This window comes from Hemicordylus capensis, chromosome 2, assembly GCF_027244095.1.
Source record: "Hemicordylus capensis ecotype Gifberg chromosome 2, rHemCap1.1.pri, whole genome shotgun sequence".
Taxonomy (NCBI): domain Eukaryota; kingdom Metazoa; phylum Chordata; class Lepidosauria; order Squamata; family Cordylidae; genus Hemicordylus; species Hemicordylus capensis.
In genome coordinates, this window is record NC_069658.1 from 272807098 (window position 1) to 272829349 (window position 22252).

General features: G+C 45.1%; 1 protein-coding gene and 1 long non-coding RNA gene across 2 annotated transcripts in view; one reads left to right on the plus strand and one right to left on the minus strand.

Moving 5' to 3' along the window:
- The window catches only part of LOC128346182 (uncharacterized), a 72878-nt gene extending 64270 nt beyond the window's left edge, over window positions 1-8608 (minus strand). Inside the window, exon 1 of the long non-coding RNA XR_008316824.1 lies at window positions 8315-8608. This is a non-coding gene — a long non-coding RNA (uncharacterized LOC128346182). The remainder of the gene's footprint in view (window positions 1-8314) is intronic.
- A 152-nt stretch (window positions 8609-8760) lies between these two features.
- Window positions 8761-22252, plus strand: part of SYNPR (synaptoporin) — a 254174-nt gene continuing 240682 nt past the window's right edge. Inside the window, exons 1-2 of the mRNA XM_053299181.1 lie at window positions 8761-8931; window positions 9074-9139. Of these exons, the coding sequence (XP_053155156.1) occupies window positions 8914-8931; window positions 9074-9139 (84 nt within the window). The 5' untranslated portion in view covers window positions 8761-8913. The remainder of the gene's footprint in view (window positions 8932-9073; window positions 9140-22252) is intronic.

Consider the following 22252-nt stretch of genomic DNA (forward strand, 5'->3'; position numbering starts at 1 on the left):
CACCAGTGACCAAGCAAATGGTTCATTGAAAGCCACGGTTTATAATCCATTTGCTTCATTGATTTGTAGGACATGTCAACCACCAAAGTTTCTTACTGGGTTTCAACAGCAACACATATAATAAAGAATTAAAGTGGACAATGAGGAGGCAAAATGCACTGCTTTAGGGAGATCATACATATGAACATGCCTTTGGTTGAATCAGATCACCGGTCCATCTCAGTCAGGCAATCTTTCCCAGCCCTACTTGAAGATGCAGGGATTGGACATGGAAACCTCTGCATACAAGGCAGTACATTACCATTGAGCTATGTCTCTATACCCCTACCTCCTAAGAAATCTTTTAAAAACCCCAAAACTATTTCTTGAAATTCAGTGCATTTATTTTATCCCCCTTTGAAGAAACAGTCATGATTAGTTTACCTGGGAGTAACATTTTTAAGCATCTTTTTAGTCAATATGGAGGGCAACTAAGATCTGCTCATCTGTAGCAAGGCATTCATTTTCTTCTCTCATTCTCTGAGTCCTTGTGCCATTTAGCTACCTTGGTTTACTGACAGTACTGTGACATCCCTCACTCTCCCACACGCTTGTGATCCTAAACGAGAATTAACAGCTAAATCAGCATTTGAAATCAAGTTCATCCAGTCTGGTCTAATCAACACCACACCCCAACAGCTGACATCTCACACTAATAAGTTTTGTATGTTTGATGGATGGTTGAGCAAGGAACATTGCAAAAGTGACAAAGAAATGGACAAGAAAGATGACTGAAGTAGGTGATAGGAATCTCAGGTGTATACATGAGCTGGAATACATCAAATGGGCACCTGGTATGAATTTAAAGTTTTGTCTTGGTTTAAGATCACTCTGCATATTCTTCCTTCATATAGATAATTTCCCAGAGCTACTCAGAGGCATCTGTTTGGCCACTGTATGAACTAGTTTAAAAGATTATAAGGTTATGCACAAAACAATTTTCAGCAGGTGGGGAGGGCAAGGGGGATGCATGCCCCCCCCAGATGATTGTGAACCATGTGGGATACGTAGCTCGTGCACCCACACAATCTGTGCTGCTCCCAGCATGGCTAAAGGCCAGGGTAAAGAGGCAGGTTAGGTGGAGCAGAAACTCCAGGATTGGCTTCGACTCCGGTGCTCCACACAAGCAGCCTATACCAGGCTGGGCTGCCCTAGCCTGGGTTTGGCTGAGAGTGAGAACAGCCTCTAGATGGATCTTTTGCCTTGTCCAACAGGACTCTTCTTATATTCTTATCTCTACAATGACTATGATTCATTCCTTTAGCCCACTCATACATAGGTCAAGAAATCAGCTCCAGTACTCAAGCAAGCAAGGGGTTTTGAGCCGTTTACAAAATGAAAACTTGATGGCATAAACATCTATTACAAAGAAAACATCTCATTTATTGTGGCATGAGCTTTCATAGGTAACATCATAGAGCAACTTTAATGAGATGGATGGAGAAGACTGATAGTGCTGTAAGTATACATGGGTCTAGAACTTTTTCCACACTTGTTATACGAAACAGTGAGCTGTAAGGAAAAGCAACAGTCCCATGCTGAGCTTCCCCTCTCCTACTGTACAACACATATTGCAAATGTGTGAACTATTTGGTGATTCCCAAATAATTTTTAAAATTCATATAAACACTTGAGCATTCCCAAGGGTATGCTTTAACAAATAAACATAATGGGTGAGCTTAACTGAAATGGAGTCTGAAATGGAGGAGACAAGGAGGGGATTCTCATGATTGGGCAAAAGCGGGCTAAGGGACCCTGGCCCACATTTGCCCAATTGTCTGCTGCCACAGGAGCCACGCGGCTCCCAGCAGCAAATCTTCCTAATTTCCCCTCCCCTTAGACAAGGTAACCCTGTCTTTTTGATCGTGTGTTGCCACAGCATAGCTCCGTGCTGTGGCAACACATGAGGAGACCCCACCAGGAAGCTGAAACAAGCCTCCAGGTCCTGGGGGTCTCTTCAGGATGCCCCGCGCACTCACATGGGGCATCCTGGAACTTCCAGGGCGGAAGTTCCCTGATCCCCGCAGCCCCCACCAGCTCCATGACAGAGCCAGCAGTCGTGTGGGCGGCCAATCCAGCCACCCAGGGCTGCTTTCCTGTTCGTCTGTGGGGAGAGCAGGCTAAGCCCACTCCCCCCCCCCAAACCCCTTCCCGGCAAGATTCACTGATCGTAAGACTCGCCTCAAGGTGTTTGAGTATATTGGTGGAAGGCATGGCGGGCGAGGGGAGTGTGAAAGAGAAAGTGACCCAGATAGTGGAGCTACTGAAGCAGTGGCAACAAGGAGAGGCCACTACTCCATGCTAGAAGTTCCATCCTCATCATCTCTGCTGCTGACCTGCAGTTTAAAACAGTGGCATGCCTGGAAGGTAAGGCAGTTGAGTGATGAGGAAGAGGGTGGTGCCTGCAGGGAGGCAGAGCTGGTGTCCATATCAGGAAGACAAGGATGCAAGGGGGATAAACCATGGGAGGGTGGCAGGATGGTGAGAAGCCAGAGGCAGCAGCCATCTATTGGACAATGGGGTGGCACATGCCAACCTATTGCACAGGTAACACCTGAGACCATAATTTCACCTTACCTCATGGGGGAGCAGCCCCTGGTAACATGTAGTTAATACTGTCATAAAGTAAGATATAGTTACAGCAATTTTAAAACTTGCAGGTATCAGTACAGTTACAAGTATGTTGAAAATGCTAAGGGAGGGCTTGGAAAAGTTAAAATTATCAGTGTGTATCTGTGTAAATAATCTTTTATTAAACATGATTTTTCAAAGCACGGCCAGATTCAATAAGAGCAGGAGTGCACAACTCAAATGTCTTGGTGGACTAGAACCAACCATGACTTGTTGTGCAGGGGCTGAGGTCAATTTTCAGCATCTATATATTGATTTCTCTAAGGCATACCCATGGCTAATTTCATGTGTGGCAGCTCTCGTGAGAGTTCAGAGAGATGCTGGATAGCCACAGGATGGGTGGGGGGAAGAAAATGGTGGAAGGTGAGCCAGCGCCCTCAGATGGCCAGTGGGCAGGGAAGGAAGAAGACAGCAGGCAGGGGGTGGGCAGGAAAGGAAGAAGATGGAAGGCAGGAGCGGGCGGGGAAGAAGATGGGTCGGGGGGGAATGAGGCAGGGGCAGGCAGGCAAAAAAGTGTCAGTGAGGGTGGGGTGGGGGGAAAAAGTGGCAGTGGCGAACTAGGGGCGCAGATGCTCTGCGCCAGATCAGCTAGTATTAATTATTACACTAAACTCAATTATTAAACAAGAAGTTCTGGTAAGAACTAATCTGCTTACTTTCCTTACATTATAGATAATTACCATCTTCACAACTTAGCTCACTTCTGCCTCAAATGTTCACACATCTGCCATCTTGAATTGAGGTGGATGACATCATCACAAACTATGCCATTGAGCTATCCCTATGTGTCCCTACAACTGTACAAAAGTTGGTCTAAAGTGGTTAGGCGGTTCACAAGTTCACCCATTTCCAGGTCAAATGTTCACTCATCTGTCATTTTGAATTGTGTTGCATGACATCATCTAACACTATGCTACTGAAGTGTCTCTATGTGTTCCTACAACTGCAACAAATTTGGTTCAAATCAGTAAGCAGTTCACAAGTTAGCCTACTTGCACCTCAAACATTCCTGTATCTGCCATCTTGAATTGGGGTAGATGCCATCATCACACATTTCTTTCCTTAAGGAAAGTAGGCTAAAAATTAATGAAAGTGAGGGGACAGGGGGTTGGAGTCAGGAGGAAAGGAGGGGGAAAGAGGATGAAGGATAGTGTTAGTGGGCTCTGGCCCAGGGGCGGGAGTAGCAAGGCAGTTGGGGAACATTTGATCTCAAAAGTATTGAACTGCTGCTGTTTGTCACATAACAGGGTAAGAGCTACTCATGGCTCCTGCTGTTGGTTTTTCCTTCCTGTGAGCCAACAAACAAGTCCCTACTGGTCAGATTCAGTCCCGGGCCTTATGCTGTGCGGCCTGAAACAGGAAACATTTGTAAAGGGGAAAAAACCCTCACTCAGCAAAAAACTATTACTCAAGTTTATTTCACTTTTGTTTGTCCAACTTTTGTTTATCTTTATCCTTTTCAAAGTGAATTAGGCATTATTATTCTTGTTTTCCATATTAGTTTTCAATTACTTGTTCCATCATTGCTAACAAATCCTTCCTAGACAGGTCATCCCTCCCCAAATATCCAGCTAAGCATCCAAATTCACTGAGATAAGGAGCTGGGAAGAAAAGAAGGAAAGTGGGAAAGGTGGACTCCAAGGTAAAGATAAAAGTGTGCTGTCAAGTCGATTTCGACTCCTGGCGCCCACAGAGCCCTGTGGTTTTCTTTGGTAGTATACAGGAGGAGTTTACTATTGCCTCCTCCTGCACAGTATGAGATGATGCCTTTCAGTATCTTCCTATATCTCTGCTGCCCGATATAGTACCAGTGGGGATACGAACTGGCAACCTTCTGCTTGTTAGTCAAGCATTTCCCTGCTGCGCCATTGCTTCAGTACAGTCAGGATAGTATAACTGTACATGTCTTATCAAAGGCTTACAGATATTGTTAACCATATGGACTGCCAATTTAATCATACTATTGTGACATTATTTGGGGCTCTCACTCTTTCTCTATCATTTTTCAGGGCTGATAAATTGCATATAAATATTATTATATACCACTTTTCAGCAAAAAAAGTTCTAAAAGCAGTTTACATAGCAAAGTTATTAGAAAATGGTTCCTTGCCTTAGATGAAATTAATCTAATATTATAATAATCCAATAAATACTATGATAATAAACATTACAGAACAGAGTAATCAATGGTACAAACAGGGGAATCAATGCCTGCTAACTGGGCAAAAAAGCACCTTTGAAGTGGTGGTTGTCTTATATTTAGCAGGCAGAGAGCAACTGTCCCTGTTATTCATCCTAGCACAACAGTCTTTCTTCCAACGGTTGTTGCTGGTGTCTTCCCTGTATTTCATTTTGGATTGTTAGCACTTTGGGGACAGGGAACCATCTTCTCTTTCCTTTTGCTATGTGAAACGCATTGAGAACATTTTTAAAAAAACAATATATAAATTTAATAATTATGATAAATGTATGCGTTGTGGAAAAAATGCCTAATCTCCTCTTCACATTTAGTTGTGATTTGCCAACTGCTGCTGCTTTTTAAATGTTTCCATACAATGGAAACATTCTGGGGAATGTGAGTTTCCATTTTCCTTCCTTGAGAAAAATAAATGATGCTGAAAATTTCACACACTCCCCCTGCTCTCCCAAAATGTACCATATTAATGGAGGAAAAGAAGGGCATTGATCTCCTTCCACTACAGTTGTTCACACAATGTCTCTTCTTGCATAAATTTGTTTGAGGAATGGAGTAGCAGCATTCTACTTGAATCCCATAGGGAGGAATCTTTTGGGATTCAACTGACACACTTACAAATGGCTATGTATTCATACTGAGGGTATTTATAATAATAAATACACTCAAAAATGTCAGGAATGAGGCAGGCAATAGGCCAGCTAAAGGGTTCATAGCACAACACCTCAAATGAAGAGGGATATTCTATAACATCTATAAAGATATTGCAAGAAGCACTGCAGAAAACAAGCCCCTTTTAAATGAGATTTTTGCTTTCCTACACTGAAAGTACATAAGAACAGACTTGCTAGATCAGGCCCGAGGCTTATCTAGTCCAGCATCCTGTTTCACACAGTGTCCCACCAGATGCCTCTGAGTAGCCCACAGGTAAGAGGTGAGGGCATGGCCTCACTCCTGCTGTTGCTCCCTTGCAACTGGTATTTAGAGGCATCTTGTCTAGGGATGTGCACCTGGTTTGAGTTCAAACTGGACCAGACCTCCAAAAAGGGGGAACGGTCCAAGCTCGAGCTGGACCCAGTTCAACCAGTTCTTACAAGCAAAGGGCCCTCCTAAGAGCCTAAGGATTGAAAAGGGAGGGTGGGAGCGTATGGGAGGTCACCTTATGCACCATGGTAGTGGCATGGCTCTTTAGCGGCAGGCCAGCTCCCTTAGGCCCCACCAGCACTCCTTCTCAGCATGGGTTGGTGCGGCCCCAGTTTGGGCCTCTATGCATGCGTGAAGATCACTCTTCACTTTGAAGATCACTCTTCACTCTGTGCTTGTGCAGAGGCCCTAACTGTGCCTCTGCTGGCCCATGCGGATGGGCAGGAGTGTCACCAGGGCCTAGGGGAGCCAAACTGGGCCCTTGCCAGCCCAAGCTGATGGGCAGGAGTGCTGGCGGGGCCTGCTAGCCATTCTCTGTAGCTGCTCCTGGCCTATGGAATGCACTCCCGGCAGGTATCTGCAGTTTAGGCTTGCTGTTGGCCTTTAAGAGAGCCCTAAAGACTTACTTGTTTGGCCTGGCCTTCCAAGGTTTTTAAATTGTTTTAAAGTATTTTAATTGGTTTTAAATTGTTTTAAAATCATTTTTATATTGTTTTAGCAGTGTGTTTTAAATGGTGTTTGTTTTATGTTTTTTAAAACTAGTTGTACACTGCCCAGAGTCTCTGGATGGGGCGGTTTATAAATGAAATAAATAATAACTAGCTGGCCAAGGCTCAGAGCAACGGCACCTCTAGTTCTCCCCCCTCCTTCCCCACCCCATTCTCAGCCCTCCCCCCTTTCTTCCCCCTCAGCTCTTCCCCTGTTCTCGGTCCATTTTGGCCACTGCTTCCCACCCACCCCCGCCACTTTCCCCAGCACCACTTTCTCTCAGCTGGCTGGCCGTTCATTAGCCTGCCCATTTGCTTCCTCCATCCCCAGCAGCTTGCTCACGAACTCTTATGAGAGCTGCCACACACGGGATTAGTGACAAGTACGTTTAAGAGAATTATATATAGAGACAGATAAATAATAGACCTGCTCTTCATGAATTTGTCTAACCTCGTTTTAAAGCCACACAAGCTACTGGCCATCACCACATCCTGTGGCAGAAAATTTCATAGATTGATTAATTATGTGCCATGTTAAAAAAAGTACTTCCTTGTGTTTGCCTTAAATTTCCTGGCCTTCAGTTTCATGGGATGACCCTGGTTCTAACGTTGTGTGAGAGGGACACAAATGAATCTCTGTCCATTCTCTCTACTCCATGCATAATTTTATACACCTCTATCATCAATTCAATGCGCAGCCACTGTGGAAAACGCCAATTCCATGCTTGGAATAATTAGGAAGCGGATTTTTTTAAAAAATGCTAATATTATAATGCCCTTATACAAAACTATGGTGCGGCCACATTTGGAGTACTGCATACAGTTCTGGTTATCCTATCTAAAGAAGGACATTGCAGAACTGGAAAAGGTGCAGAAGAGGGCAGCCAAGATGATCAGGGGCCTAGAGCACCTTCCTCATGAGGCAAGGCTACAACACCTAGGGCTTTTTAGTTTAGGCAAAAAGACAGCTAAGAGGAGACATGAGAGAGGTCTATAAAATCATGCATGGTGTGGAGAAAGTTGATAGAAATTTTTCTCCCTCTCTCATAACACTAGAACCAGGGGTCATCCCATGAAATTGACTGCCAAAAAATTTAGGACTGACAAAAGGAAGTACTTTTTCACACAATGCATCATCAACCTATGGAATTCCCTGCCACATGATGTGGTGATAGCAACAGCCTAGATGGCTTTAAGAGGGGTTTAGATAAATTCAGGGAGGACAGGTCTATCAATGGCTTCTAGTCCGAGGACTATAGACCACCTCCAGCCCCAGAGGCAAGATGCCTCTAAATACCAGTTGCAGGGGACTAACAGCAGGAATTAAGGCCCTCCTTGGCCTTAATTCCTTGTTTCTGTGTATAACTAAAACTTCATTTAAGAGTTACGTGCTTTCTATAATACTCTTCACATATTGGGATAAACGTTACTGAATGGTCCCCATCTTTTTGGACTCCAACGGCGTGCATTAGAAACTTGGAACGAAGTACAGGGAAGTGCATTGCCCTTCCTTCCCTCTTTTGTTTGATGTAGGGTCCCTGGGGAAGGAACCTGTTCTTTGCCCATGTAACTGCAAAGCGCCATGTACACTGGGGATGATGATGTGAAAAAGAAAGCAATGATCGAGTCGCGGGTTTTGTTTTGTCCCTGTGTACGCCCAGAGCCTTTTGCATTGATTGGGCGGTACAAAAATCGTAATGTAATTAAATAAATGAAAGAATAAAAAACTCAGTCCTACTGAATTCAGTGGGACTTATTCCCAAGTAAGCGTGTATAGGATCGCGCTGCACAGCTTACAATTGCTGAGGTGGCTACACACCTCGCTCGTCCTCAGCGATGGCACATGGAGCGAGGTACGGATTTCCACCAGCTATTCACAGCATGGTCAGGGACGTTGCTCGGGAAAACTTGCTGGCGCTGCAGACGTAACCCCAACGAAGCGCTTCTCTTCCTCGTCTCTCCCGGAGTTCCCCAAGCAGGCGAAGGAAGCTCTGGCATGGACAAGAAGCACCGAAGTGAAGCATTTCAGCCCAACTGCGCGGTGGGCACTGGGCAAAAGGCGAGACGAGGCGACGCATCCAGGCTGAAGCGTCTCTTGTGCTGCACGCCTCAGCTCCGCTCCGCGGCGGCCCGGGCAAAAACTCGCACACGCCAAGGCGACGCGAGCGAGGCAGAGCTACGAGCCCGGGCAGCCCGCCCCCTCCTCCTTTTCCCTCCACCCCGCGCGCTCGGCTCGGGCGTGGATGTTCGCTTGGAGCTCAGCTCTGCTTTGCCTCACTTGAGCCCTGTCTCCTTGGCTGGCTGCCTTCTTTGGCGCAGGCGACCAGCCTTTTGCCTCCTCGGGGCGCGCTTCACACCTGGACGCCGCCACCTGAGCTGAGGGAGACCTGAAGTTTGCGCGCCAAAAGCTGGGCAGGGATGGAGACCGTCGACCAGGTAAGGCGTGCCTGAGGAGGACGGCGCGCGCGGGGGGGGGGGGGGCTGGCTTCGCCGCGGGCGCGCAGAGTTGGACTCCCTTCCCCTCTCCGCCCCGCCCCTCCGCAAACACCCCCCGACCCTCGTTTTGCTTTCTCTTCAGCTCACCTCCAAGGGGAGTTTCCGGGCGGTGAAGGAACCCCTGGCTTTCTTGAGGGTGCTGGAGTGGGTAAGTCGAAGAGCCAGCTTAGGAGAAGAATGCAGGGACGGTAGAGAGGGGAGGAAGGGAGGGGATTGCTGCTTGCACTCCAAGGCAACTGGCTGGAGCTGACTGGAGGGGGGAAAGTGTGTTGGGTACTCAGGTACCATCCCATGGAAGGGAATGGCTGGTTTCCCTTGATGTCATGACATCTTGTTCTACAGACCCTCAGTTGCTCAGGTATTGGTAGGGAATGGCTGGTTCCCCTTGATGTCACTTTAGGATGCTATCCCGCTGTGCCTCTCAGATCCTCCTCTACTGCTTAAGTATTGCAGATTCATATCCGATCTCCTCCTCTGAGGAGAGGGAAATTCGCCTCTTGTCAATGCAGCTCCAGCCATTCCCCTCACCTTTTGAGGCAGAAGAAGACAACTCTGAGGTCTCTGTGTGTTTAAAGGACTGGTGCTAGGAGCATTTCCCTGTGTTAACCCTCACTGGGTAGCAGTCCTCTGTATTAAGGCTTCACTTGTTTCAGGCTGAGTTCTGGTTTTGAAAAACAGGTTTTTGATTAATCCTGGCTCAGATTAAAATTATATCAGGAGGGAACATGACCTCTGAATAAGATGAAATGTCAAAATTTCTTAAAAGATGGAGGGAAACACGGTCAGGCTGCTGTTCTCTGCGGGAGAGATGTGAGAGTTTCCTAAAGTGTAAACACAGGATGGAATATAGACACATGCTCCTCCTAGCAACCAGATGTGGAATGAAGAAGAGTAAAAAGAAATGAAGAAGGATAATGAAGAAAATGAAGAAATGCAAAACAAAATTGTACCAGGGACTCTCTCTATCCCTGCTAGTTTATAACAGCTTGCTTTTCCTAAAGGCCCATCTGCCTCTCCACTCTGCTTCTTAGAACCTTCTTTACTGACAGCAAGTAGAAGAAATTGTAAAAAGGCTGGCCCCTTCTTAGTTTTTGAGTCTTCCAGTGCCTCTGCCCAGATCAACAGTGTTTTAGATTCCAGGCCCTGTGTTTCCCCTGGTTTCCTCTTGATTCCATCAAAGAAATGCTCTCTGCTCAGTTAAGTGCACAGTGAAGATATATCCACTCATTTCTATCAAATCTTTCTCTCCCCCCTGTTACACATTTAGCAAACTAATCTCTAGGCTTGAACTGCAAATGCAGGCAGATAATTGGTTAGAAAATAATGCCACTGTTTTGTTTCTCTGATGGTTATTCAGAGTGAAATCTGCAGGTCAAATGACATCCATTGCCAGTAGGTCTGAAGGAGGAGAAAGAACCTAGCTGAACGGAAAGTTCAGAGCATGTCATGGAGGATTAATCATATCCCCCTAATGTTGAATGGCTAGGAAATTATGTAATATATATACATGGGACGTGTGTGTTTCTTTATGCATATTAAGAATCTATAGGTGTATGTGAGACTGGTGCTGATTTATGTAGTCTTCAAAGAAGCGAAATTTCATGATTTTTTAATGAATTCCATGTTACATGTAATGTTTCTAAATATGTTTGAATATGCATTTATGTGACTGCTGCATGTTCTGTGCTGCTGATATGCAGTACTCTGCCTCAGGATTCCAAAATAAAGTATTATATATCGATAACCATCTTGTCTCTTCCTGTCACTTATGTCCTGTCACTGCAATTATGTTTTACTTCCTGATTGTTTTCTAGATGACTTGTATGAAACAATGATAGTTGTATCTTACTCCTTCCTGAAGAAAAATATAAATCACAGAAGAGATGCTGTTAATCTATGATTTTCTTCAAATGATTACTCCTTCTGTTTAAATTTAGTTGTGGAATTAAGTAAAAAAAGCTTTGGAAAAGTTTTAGCTGGGGGTGTGGCTGCTCAATTGGGGCAGTTTGTCACTGGACAGTAAGGATGTGCATGAAACATGATTTGGATTCCAAATTGTGCCATGTTCCTTTAAAATGGGGGGATTGCACATCCCCTTTAACATGGAGGAAATCAGGTCCATACCTGCTCCTCCAGTGCTTGCCTCTATTTCCTTAAGTGTAGCGCTCTCCTCAGATATCAGCATGCATCACCTGTGCTCTCCCCCAACTGCCCCTGCACGATGCTGGCACACACATGGCCTCCGTGCACAGAAAATATAATTTATATTATTTTTTTATCATGCTGACCATGCAAATGGCCAGTGCTCTCTTCCAAAGGGAATGTGGAATCCCCATGTTTTAAAGGGATGTGGCACGATTTGGATTCTGAATCATGTTTTGTGCACATCCCTACTGGATAGGAATGCCTGTTGAACACAAATTGATGCTATTGGTCCAGCTTTTCTGTACAAAAAGGATATCTGAAGGAAACATGTTGCTGGTTGAGGCCCTTTGAAGCTGGGCGAACTTATATACTGGCAGTTATGAACTTCTCCAGGGTCTAATACATCCCAGTGGTTATTACTTCTGTTTCAGAGATGAGGCAGAAGCTGAGATGTGGCCTACACAGTTTGGAAACCAATAAAGAAAGAGCAAGAAGGAACACTTTCAGGAGTAGGGAAGCTAGCTGGCAATAAGAAACTGGAAGGCATTTCTCAATTAATTTGAAATTGTTATAGTAATTCATTTATAGAATATAGAAAGTTCTGCACAATTTGGCTGCAAGCAGTGCTGAGTTGTAGTGGCCCTGATGAGTATCAGCTTTGTGATGCTAAAGTGTACACTTCCTGGAAGTTACAGGAAGCTAGATAATCCATCTAGATAGTCTCATGAAAGAATCTGAAGAACAAACTGGGCCTGGAAGTGGGTGTTTGCTTTCTAGTCACAGTTTATTCACTTTGATTGTATAGTGTGTGGATGTCTCTCTGTTTCTATGTGGCTGCTGGTTTTTTGTTTTTGTTTTTTGCTGTGGCAAATTCTGCAACATGTGAAATACATTCGCGTATTTGCTCAGAACAGTTCAATGATGTACTTTAATTGCCCAACTGACAGCTATTTCATTTTGAGTGTTAAATGGCATGTGATATGACCATCTCTCTTTCTCTTTCTTTGCCTCTGAAAGAAAGAACGTGCTGATTGCAAAGATGTCGAGCTGCTTGTAGCTGCTCTTCTTAGCAGGGTGGTGCTTTTTTCTATTGTTTTGTTTTTGGTTCCATGCTGCTGTGTGAAGAGTTGAGGTGGACAGCTCGTTGAAAGTGCGGCAGCTGTGAAAAAGGCCAATTCCATGCTAGGGATCATTAGGAAGGGGATTGAAGATAAATCTGCTAATATTATTATGCCCTTATACAAAACTATGGTGCAGCCACACCTGGAGTACTGCGTACAATTCTGGTCACCGCATCTAAAAAGGACATTGTAGAACTGGAAAAGGTGCAGAGGAAGGCAACCAAAATTGATCAGGCGCCTAGAGCACCTTATGAGGCAAGACTACAACACCTGCGGCTATTTAGTTTAGAAAAAAGACGACTGCTGGGAGACATGATAGAGGTCTATAAAATCATGCATGGTGTGGAGAAAGTGGATAGAGAGCAATTCTTTACCCTCTCCCATAACATTAGAGCCAGAGGATATCCCATGAAATTGATTGCCAGGAAATTTAGGACCAGCAAACAGAGGTACTCTTTCACACAACGCATAATCAACTTGTAGAATTCTCTGCTACAAGATGCGGCGACAGCCAGCAACCTGGATGGCTTTAAGAGGGGTTTGGATAACTTCATGGAGGAGAGGTCTATCATCAGCTACTGGTCGGAGGGCTATAGGCCACCTCCAGTCTTGCGGGCAGGATGCCTGTGAGTACCAGTTGCAGGGGAGTAACAGCAGGAGAGAGGGCATGCCCTCAACTCCTGCCTGTAGGCTTTCAGCGGCATCTGGTGGGCCACTGTGTGAAACAGGATGCTGGACTAGATGGGCCTCCTTGGGCCTGATCCAGCAGGGCTGTTCTTATGAGGTGTTCACTGTGTTCAGTTCAATGAGTTTTGTGGTGGAGGAACTGTATAATAAGGACCTGTCTTTTATCTTTGTAATATAAAGTTGAAATAGTTTGTTTCTTAACATGCATCTGAAGGTCTGGAAGCAGTTCAGTTACTGGGTACAGAAAGTGGATCTTGCTGCTAATGGCAGGCTTGCAATCCCATTATGATTCCATATACATTATCCATACAGGAAGCGAACCATGCTGGCTCCAAGTTGGCTTTAAGGGCTGGAGAGGATGTTAGCCATTTGCCACATTTTTCTGGCTCAGTAAGCTCCTTCTTTGTCTCTTTCACTTGTATTTATAATCCACAGTTTAAAATTGTGAGCCCTTTGGGACAGGGAACCATTTTCGTATTCCTTTTTTCTCTGTAAACTGCTTTGATAACTTTGTAATTGAAAAGTGGTGTATATGTGTTCTAAATGGCAGTAATATCACAAGCAGTATGCTTGCCAGCTTCTCTGCAGTTGATCTTACACTGGCCTAAGTGTGGAATAAGGCTTTATATAGGAATCTGCCTTCTACTGAAATAGACCATTAGTCCATCTAGCTTGATATTTTCTACACTGACTGGTAGCCGCTCTCAAGAGTTTCAGAGTTTTCTTTCCCAATCCTATTTGGAGATGATGGTGATAGAATTTAGAACGTTATGCATGCAAAGTAAATGCTCTACCACTGAGCTATGGCCCTTCCATTCATGTGATGATGTCACAACTTGCAACCACACAGATTAGTCTTTTGGGAAGTGTGGCTTCTGTGGTTGCTAGCCATGACATCACAGGCACCTACTTGGGCAAATAACATCATGAAGACCTGTATTGGCATGGGAGTAATCACAAAGGTGGCAACTATTTCACTACCCTGTGTAAAGTTGAAGGGTCTGACTCTTCAGTACTGCTCTTTTTCTCTGTGTGTAAGGTGACTAAGGCTAACTTAGATCTTCTTAACACTTTCCTGCTAACCTTGTAGTGGCTTTCCACATTCTGCAAAACAGGAAGGAGAAATATGTGGTGGTATACTGCATTGCACAACTGCAAGGAAGCTAGTTCTGGTTTTTTGTCATACTGTAGCTCTTTATAAATGAGTAGTCTGCTGGACTATCACCATTTCAATAGCCACAGCTTAGTTTCAGACATCAGCCCTTGGGACAGAAGCAGCTATATGGTGTTGACAGCAGCAGGAAGCATAATTAAGATAGGGGTACTAGAAGTGGAGTGAGTGGGACTGCTGAGTAAGCAGTCCTCCTAAAGGAGGTGGGACTACTGAGTACAGTAGGTGACTGAAAATGTCTAAGCCAAAACTCCACTTAGCAAATGCTCCAAAATCTTACTAGATGCTGAGTGGAGTGCATAAGATGCATTGCTGTCCAAATATTTAACTACATGTAGTGCACCTGGAATCTGTGTATGCTGACTTCTGGGATTGTTATGCTTATGTCATGGGTTTTTTAAAAAATCATTGTTACTAGGAAGTTGCAAAGGTTTATGGAGTTGCAGAGTGCTTCACCTGTACTGCCCCCCCCCGGCACACATGCTGCATAAAGCACAGCTCTAAAAAGGCTATAACTCCTAGAATGGGGGGGGGGCATCAATACAGTGAGTTTGGGTTTCGCCATAAGAATCAGTCCTGCAAAAGGGATTTAATTGGCAATCTTGTTTATTACTGTTCCCATGAGAGGATGCATCATGTGCATGTGTATTTCTTAGTGCTATTTGGTGATGTCACCTGACAGCAATGTTGTGGGCTTAAGATCTGAGTTAATGTTGTGATTTTATATATTAAAATGAAGGCTCTTTTTACAACGGGATGTGGACAACTCCACATCCCATTGCCACGGTATGTCCACCAGCTTGGATGGCTTTAAAAGGGGATTCAACAAATTCATGGAGGGCAGGTCTGTCAATGGCTATCTGGTGGCTTTGGGCCACCAGAGTCTCCAGCCTCAGAGGCATGATGTCTCTCAATACCCCTTGCAGGGAAGCAACAGCAGGAGAGAGGGCATGCACATACCTCTTGCCTGTGGACTCCCCAGAGGCATTTGGTGGGCCACTGTGTGAAACAGGATGCTTGACTAGATAGACCTTAGGCCTGATCCAGCAGGGCTGTCCTGATATTCTGATGTAAGATGTTTTGGATTGACCCTTTGTGGAAAAGTGCATGTATTACTTTTAGCAAATTTATTTATTTATTTATTTATTTATTTGGTGTTTTTATACTGCCCTTCCAAAATGGCTCAGGGTGGTTTACAATTAAAACAAACCATTAAAACAGCTAAAACAAAAATTAAAAAACAATATAACAACAATTAACTATTTAAAAACATTTTAAAACAATTAAACAGTCGCAGTAATTAAAAACCCTGAAACCGAATTAAAATATTAAAACCGATTTTATTCAGCCATTCTATAATTCGATAATTCAGCCATTATGTTCTTCGTATTTTCCATTCCTTAGCTGATGCAGCACACAAGGTGGCACATTTATATTAGCTATTTCAGAAAGTGGGGTGGACACCTAAGAAATCCTGATAATCATGTTTTGTCTATACAGTATAGGCTTCTTTTATGTCCTGCGCTATGAAAGGAGGTTTGCTTCTTCTCTGTTCCAACTGCTAACTTCTTAAATAAAACCACAATCTTCTGTAATTACACAGCTGAAGGATTGAATTACTACCACCACAAGTAGCAAGTCGCTACTGAAGCTGTCTCCATAGCTTCCACTGGAGCGACCCTGTCAAGCCAGGAAAATCCTGACTTGAGTGGGCTTTACTGTTACTGCACTTGCTCACGCATGTGTAAAACCACATTTGCTCAAAACTGAAATTGTAAGCATGAATAACACTGGAAACAGGCAAGTGCCAATATTAGAGTACCCCAGAGGAGCAGCGGACTCAGAAATGAGGCTTTTGAAAGAAAGAAGTAGAGTTTATTTATTAAAAAGTAAAGCTTATTTGTAAGAGAGCGGCACAATGATACTTGGCAACCTTAATACATTTACGGTCGTCCAGGGAGTGAAGGAAGCTCCCTGGGGTCTAAATAAAGGAGGAGTTGGAGTGTGGGGGTGAAGGCTCTACTAGCCTAGCAGGTCAGTGGCATTGGAAAGTGGACAGAAAGAGGAGAAGAGGCAGTGAAAGGAAAATGGGGTGGGGATGTATAAAAGATAGCAAATCAAGAACAGTTTAATGCTTATCTGTATCTACTGTTTTGTGCATACTGCCAAAAAAGAATGACTTCTATCAAAAAAGGTTTGGAAGGTCCCAGCCACTAAGGTTCTGCAAAGTGCAGGACAAGGAGAAGTAGTGAGGTGCCAGCCTGGCACCATTTCCCAATATCTGCATGCTCACAGCTAGCAAAGGAGAGCAGTCGGGCACAGGAGTTACCATGCAGGAACCCCATGCTGGGAATGGCCCAGCCTCAAAGGTTATAGGATTCTGCTCGGGAGTCTAGAGGCTCTCAAGCAGTCAGGCATGGGGTGTCTTGTGGCAAACCCACACAGAAAGTGACTCAAAGGCTCTGGGTTCCGAGAGTGTCCAGGGCAGCTATCCCTCACAAGGTATATTCAAGGATAGTGATTCTGGATTCTGTGGTCCGGTGTTCCAACTCAGGACTTAACAGTCCTGTGATTCAGCTCAAGGGACGGAATTCAAGTACAGGAGTGGATGCTCAGCTGGGCAGGCTCTGGGACAGCAGAAGGCAGTGTTTGCCACCAAATTCCTACTACAGGCCTCAGCGGAATCCAGACTAATCGAGTAACTATTTGAGAGCAGAGGATTTTGTAAGGTTTTTCATTCTGTAAAGTCCCAAAGGCAGGAAAACTTTAGCTTGCAAGGTTGACGCAGGTAGAATCCCAGATACTGGACTTTGAGAGGGTGTGGTAGTGACTGCTTAGAGGAAATGCAGAACAAATTTGCACTCCTATCCTGACTCTACATAACTAATTTGAAACTTTAATCTTGATTACATTCAGGGATGGTTTTAGAGTTAGTCTTTAAGGTCCAAGACTGTTATGTGAGGAACTCTAGCTTCTTTAAGAATGCATGGAATGCAAGGGGTGAGTGTGCCCCTTTGCCAAGCAGTTTTTGCACCAGTTCAGTTCCCCTGGCATCAGTTCACTGCTCTGCTCCCTTCATTTTGACAGGAAGCCAGAGTTTCCAAAAGCGGGGGAAGGATTCTGTCTGGTTACAGTAACAAACTGAGATATTCTGGGAGGGTAGTAGTCTATCCTTCCACCATTACCCCTATAATTACAGGAATCCCTACCATACCTGTAGCATCTCAGAGACCCATTGTTGCTGGTACTGCATGCCTGTTCAGCCAAGAAACTAATCTGGTTGTTGAATGGGGTGGGGAGATAGGTAACAGGTAGTTGGCTCCACTGACTCCTTCAGTATTTTCAAACCATTAGTGTCTGGTCTGGGTGACTTAATTGGTTACACTCAGTGCGGCCAAATACTACCCCCATAGTGTAGTCATTTGAGAAGGAAAATATCTCTCCAACCAGTATCTAGAACCCACTGTGGGGGAAGCACTTAGATGCGGGTAATTTGGAGTAGGGAAAATAGTGGCCACCTCCCACTACCACTTCTACTACTACTATTACTACAAATATGTATATACCACTTCTCAACCAGAGTTTCCAAAGTGGTTTACATAGAGAAATAAAAATAAAATAAATAAAGATGGCTCCCTGTCCCCAAAGGGCTCACAATCTAAAAAGAAACATAAGATAGACACGAGCAACAGCCACTGGAGGGATGCTGTGCTGGGGTTGAATAGGACCGGTTGCTCTCCCCCTGCTCAATAAATAAAATCACTTTTAAAAGGTGCCTGTTCACTCAGTTAGCAGTGGGAAAATATCTAAATTCTTCCTCTCTAATATGTGTGTGTTGTTATTATTTTAAACATAGCATTGGGGCTGTTGGATCAGACACTGGACTACTAACCAGCATAGCATGCAAGTCCAGATTGTGAGCAGAATTCCATAGGCTTACACATAATTTATGTTGATGTTCCCATTCCTAATGCAAAAATCAGACCCATCAGAAGTATCTTGCTACATGTGAAGCTTCTTTTTTCTAGGTCAGACCATTGGTCCATTTCTTAACCCTGCCTGGAGATGCAGGGATTGAACCTGGGACTGTTTGTATGCAAAGCAGCTGCTCTGCTATATACAACTCATTACCACTCTTCTGTAACAGGGGTAGTATCTTAGACGGAAAAAAAGGACTTTGCAGGAAGTAAAGTTTCTTTTATGGTAGACATCATTGCTTAGCTTGAGGGTCTTCTGTTGCCAGATATTATGAACATTTGGACTGAAAAGTTCATCTTTTGTTTTAATGGACCTGTGTTACGTTTGCATTTATGGAAGCATTATGATTTGATATGTTTTCATCTGACACTGAATAGCTGAAAGCAGAATAGTTTTCCCTAGGTTTTTGTTCTCTATTGGTTCACTTGAAACTGCCCCAAAGAATGTGATCTCCTAGTTAATTGGAGGCATATCAAATAGTGTTTGCAAAGAAAGATGTGAGATAACCCAGAGAAGATGTTTTCAGGCACAGGCAAAACCAGGTTAATGAAGCCAAGCCCAGTTTTGCTTACACGTGAGAACCACCAGGATTCGGCAGCAACTCAGTGGCAAACCTGCCAAGCTGGCCATCCTCTTAAAAGGGGTTAAGGGAGCTAGCGCTCCCTCCATTTTAATCATCTGCCAGCCCCAGCTGCTTCCAGCCAGGCCTGGGAGACTGTTGGCCATCAGCCAGCCTCAGGGGAATCCCAATAATGCACTGTGCATTCGCACCGTACATTCTGGGAGTCCCGGGGCCTAGGGTGACAAGTCCCATCCCACGACCCTCTGCACTGCCTGAGGAGGCAGCTGCATGTCTGGGTGCACAATCTGCATGTCCAGACCAACGGGGAGGATTGTCTGTCGGGGAGGTAAGTTTTTTGAGGCTTCCTCTCCTGCTCCTTCAAGCCCTTTCTCACGGATCACGAGAAAGGACTCTTAGCTTAAATTTTCACAGAACATTTTGAGAGGAAGTGTCATCCTCAAAGCTATTAGATGGGTGTCATAAAAAGGTGATAAATAAATATATAAGTGAATTATCCTGCCAGGAGTGGAGGGAGGCTGGAGGCGGCCCGTGTTCAGCCGCTGCCATGGCCCCCTGGCCCTGCCCCCCGTGTCTGATGTCAGACGCAGGGGCCCAGCTAGCCATGTCCCCACATCTGATGTCAGGCATGGGGGCATGGTCTCCCTCCCAAACGGGGCTGTGTGGCCCTTTAAAAGGCAGGGAGAGTCATTCCAAATGTGTTGCCAACACAGCGCGGGCTGATTTCGGTCCCAAATGGGGATATGCGGCCCCATTTGGGAGCAAAATAATGCCCCCAGCGTCTGATGTCAGATGCAGGAGGCATGTCTAGGGCTGCGAGGTGTGGCCCCTGGAGGTGGTGGCCCGGGTTCTTTTAACCCGTTCACCCGATGGTGGCTCTGCCCCCAGATCCTGCTAGTTACAGAAGTAAACTTTCTAACAGGAGAATAAACAGAGAGAGAAACTGGGTTATACATGTATAGCTAGAAGTTTAGGGTAGGTTTTTAACTCGGGGCTTCTGTGAGCACTGTTTTTGAATAATTTTGTTGATAGATATTTCCTTTTTAATCTATTAGAATATTTTTTAATATAGTTAATTTCTCACCTGGAGTTAACATAGTCTTTCAAGTATACGTCAAGCATAGGCTGATGGGATCTGAAATCTTGGTGACTGACCAGGAGAGGGATCATGGGGTTGTGGTGGACAGCTTGTTGAAAAGTGTCAACTCAATGTGCGGCAGCTGTGAAAAAGGCCAATTCCATGCTAGGGATCATTAGGAAGGGGACTGATAATAAAACTTCTAATATTATAATGCCTTTATCACGCCCTTATATAAGGGCCTTCTAGCCCTTATAAAACTATGGTGCAGCCACACCTGGAGTACTGTGTACAATTCTGGTCACCACATATAAAGAAGGACATTGTAGAACTGGGAAAGGTGCAGAAGAGGGCAACCAAGATAATCAGGGGCCTAGAGCACCTTTCTTATGAGGCAAGGCTAAAACACTTGGGGCTATTTAGTTGAGAAAAAAGATGACTGCGTGGAGACATGATAGAGGTCTATAAAATCATGCATGGTGTAGAGGAAGTAGGTAGAGAGAAATTCTTCTGCCTCTCACATAACACTAGATCCAGAGGGTCATTCCATGAAATTGATTGCCAGGAAATTTAGAACCAGCAAACGGAGGTGCTTTTTCACACAATGCATAATCAGCTTGTGGAATTCTCTGCCACAAGATGTGGTGACAACCAACAACCTGGATGGCTTTAAGAGAGGTTTGGCTAACTTCATGGAGAGGTCTATCAACGGCAGGGGCAGAGCCACCATTGGGCCAACGGGTTCAAAGAACCCGGGCCGCTGACTAATCTGGGGCTGCATCTCACGGCCTCGACACGCCCCCCACATTTGACGTCAGGTGCAGGGAGGCTAGTTTAGCTCCTGAGCGGGGGCCGCGCAGCCTTTTTGGGAGCTAAACAAAGGCTGGCTCTGCATTCGCGAATGCAGCGCCAGCCTAAGTAGCCCTTGAACGGGCCGTGCGGCCTCTTCAAGAGTTAAAAGGCAGGGAAGAGCCACTCCTGGGCTGTGCTGCAAAAGCAGCACCAGCCTTCGTTTAACTGCTGAAGGGGCTGCACGGCCCTTTCGGCAGTTAAAGGGCAACTCTCCTGTCCTGGGCCAAATGGAGCCTCAAGGCTCCATTCAGCTAGACCACGCCCCTGCGTCTGACATCAGATGCGGGGGCGTGGCTAGTCCCAGCGTTTGACATCAGATGTGGGAGTGGGATCAGCGGGGCGGCTGCACACAGACCACCGGCGGTCCCGTTTTGCCATTGATCAATGGCTACTAGTCGGAGGGCTATAGGCCACCTCCAGCCTCAAAGGCAGGATGCCTCTGAGTACCAGTTGCAGGGGAGTAACAGCAGGAGGGAGGGCATGCCCTCAACTCCTGCCTGTAGGCTTCCAGCAGCATCTGGTGGGCCACTGTGTGAAACAGAATGCTGGACTAGATGGGCCTTGGGGCTCATCTAGCAGGACTGTTATTATGTTCTTATGTTTCTGTTGCAATCCTTTTGATCAAACAATTGATTAGTTGGGTAACCCTTTAGAGCAGCTGAACCTAGCTGCCAGGAAAGCTTATGCTAGTCCTAAATACAAGTTTCTAGGGCTGGTCTGAAAAGGGATAAACATGATTATGTAACTTCAGATATTATGACACTAATATACTTGCCTATAATCCATTAAACCCAAGATAACCCTCTCAATGCAATGAGGGTGTCGTCAAACAGTAGGACAGGGAGGGACATACTCCACTTCTCCAGTAAAGTTTCGATTACTAGGTCTAGTTTAAGCATATGGCAGGTACTGTGCTTGTGTGGGTGGGGGCACCATTGGGGGGGCACCTCAGGGATGTATTAAAGGCATTGCGAGAACTATGATCTTTGGTGAGCCCTTTGAAGTCCATTGTTTATATTGCAATGTCCAGTGCAGAGCCGAGTACCTCCAGGGCACTTTCCAGATTACAGGCTAAAACAGCTGTGAAATGCTTCAGCTTGGGGGGATCAAATTTAAAACATAATTGAGGGGAGTTGCGCAAAGCCACCGGGGGGTGGGGGGAAGCGGTCTTTTCTAACTTGTGCAAAACCTAGGAAAATACAACCAGAAAATGCAGTTATTTTCCCGAAATTGTGCAACTGGAAAATACAGCTATTTGTGGGGGTTGTACATGCAATGTTATAGGACAGTAACAGCAATAAAATCCAAAAGAAGGCATCGGAAATGTGAACGGTACCTTGCTGACAGTGCAGAGGCTGTGATGTCAAAACACAGGTAGTTCAGAAGCATATTTAATGGACATGTAGTGACACTGTTGTAGTGTCCAATCTGGAAAGTGCCCTGCAGAGTCTGTTTACATCTTAGTTGCTCTGCAGAGTCTTCCCCAGCTGCAGCTGACTCAGCTCCCCCCATCAAATCCCCTTCCTTAAGCAAAGCCCCGAGAAACAAGGTTTTGGGGAGCAGCGGGGGTGATAGCTTGAGTGGCAGTAACCTCAACAAATCAAATAAATGGAAAGTGGAGGAGGTTCCTGTCTGATTGTGTTCCTTAC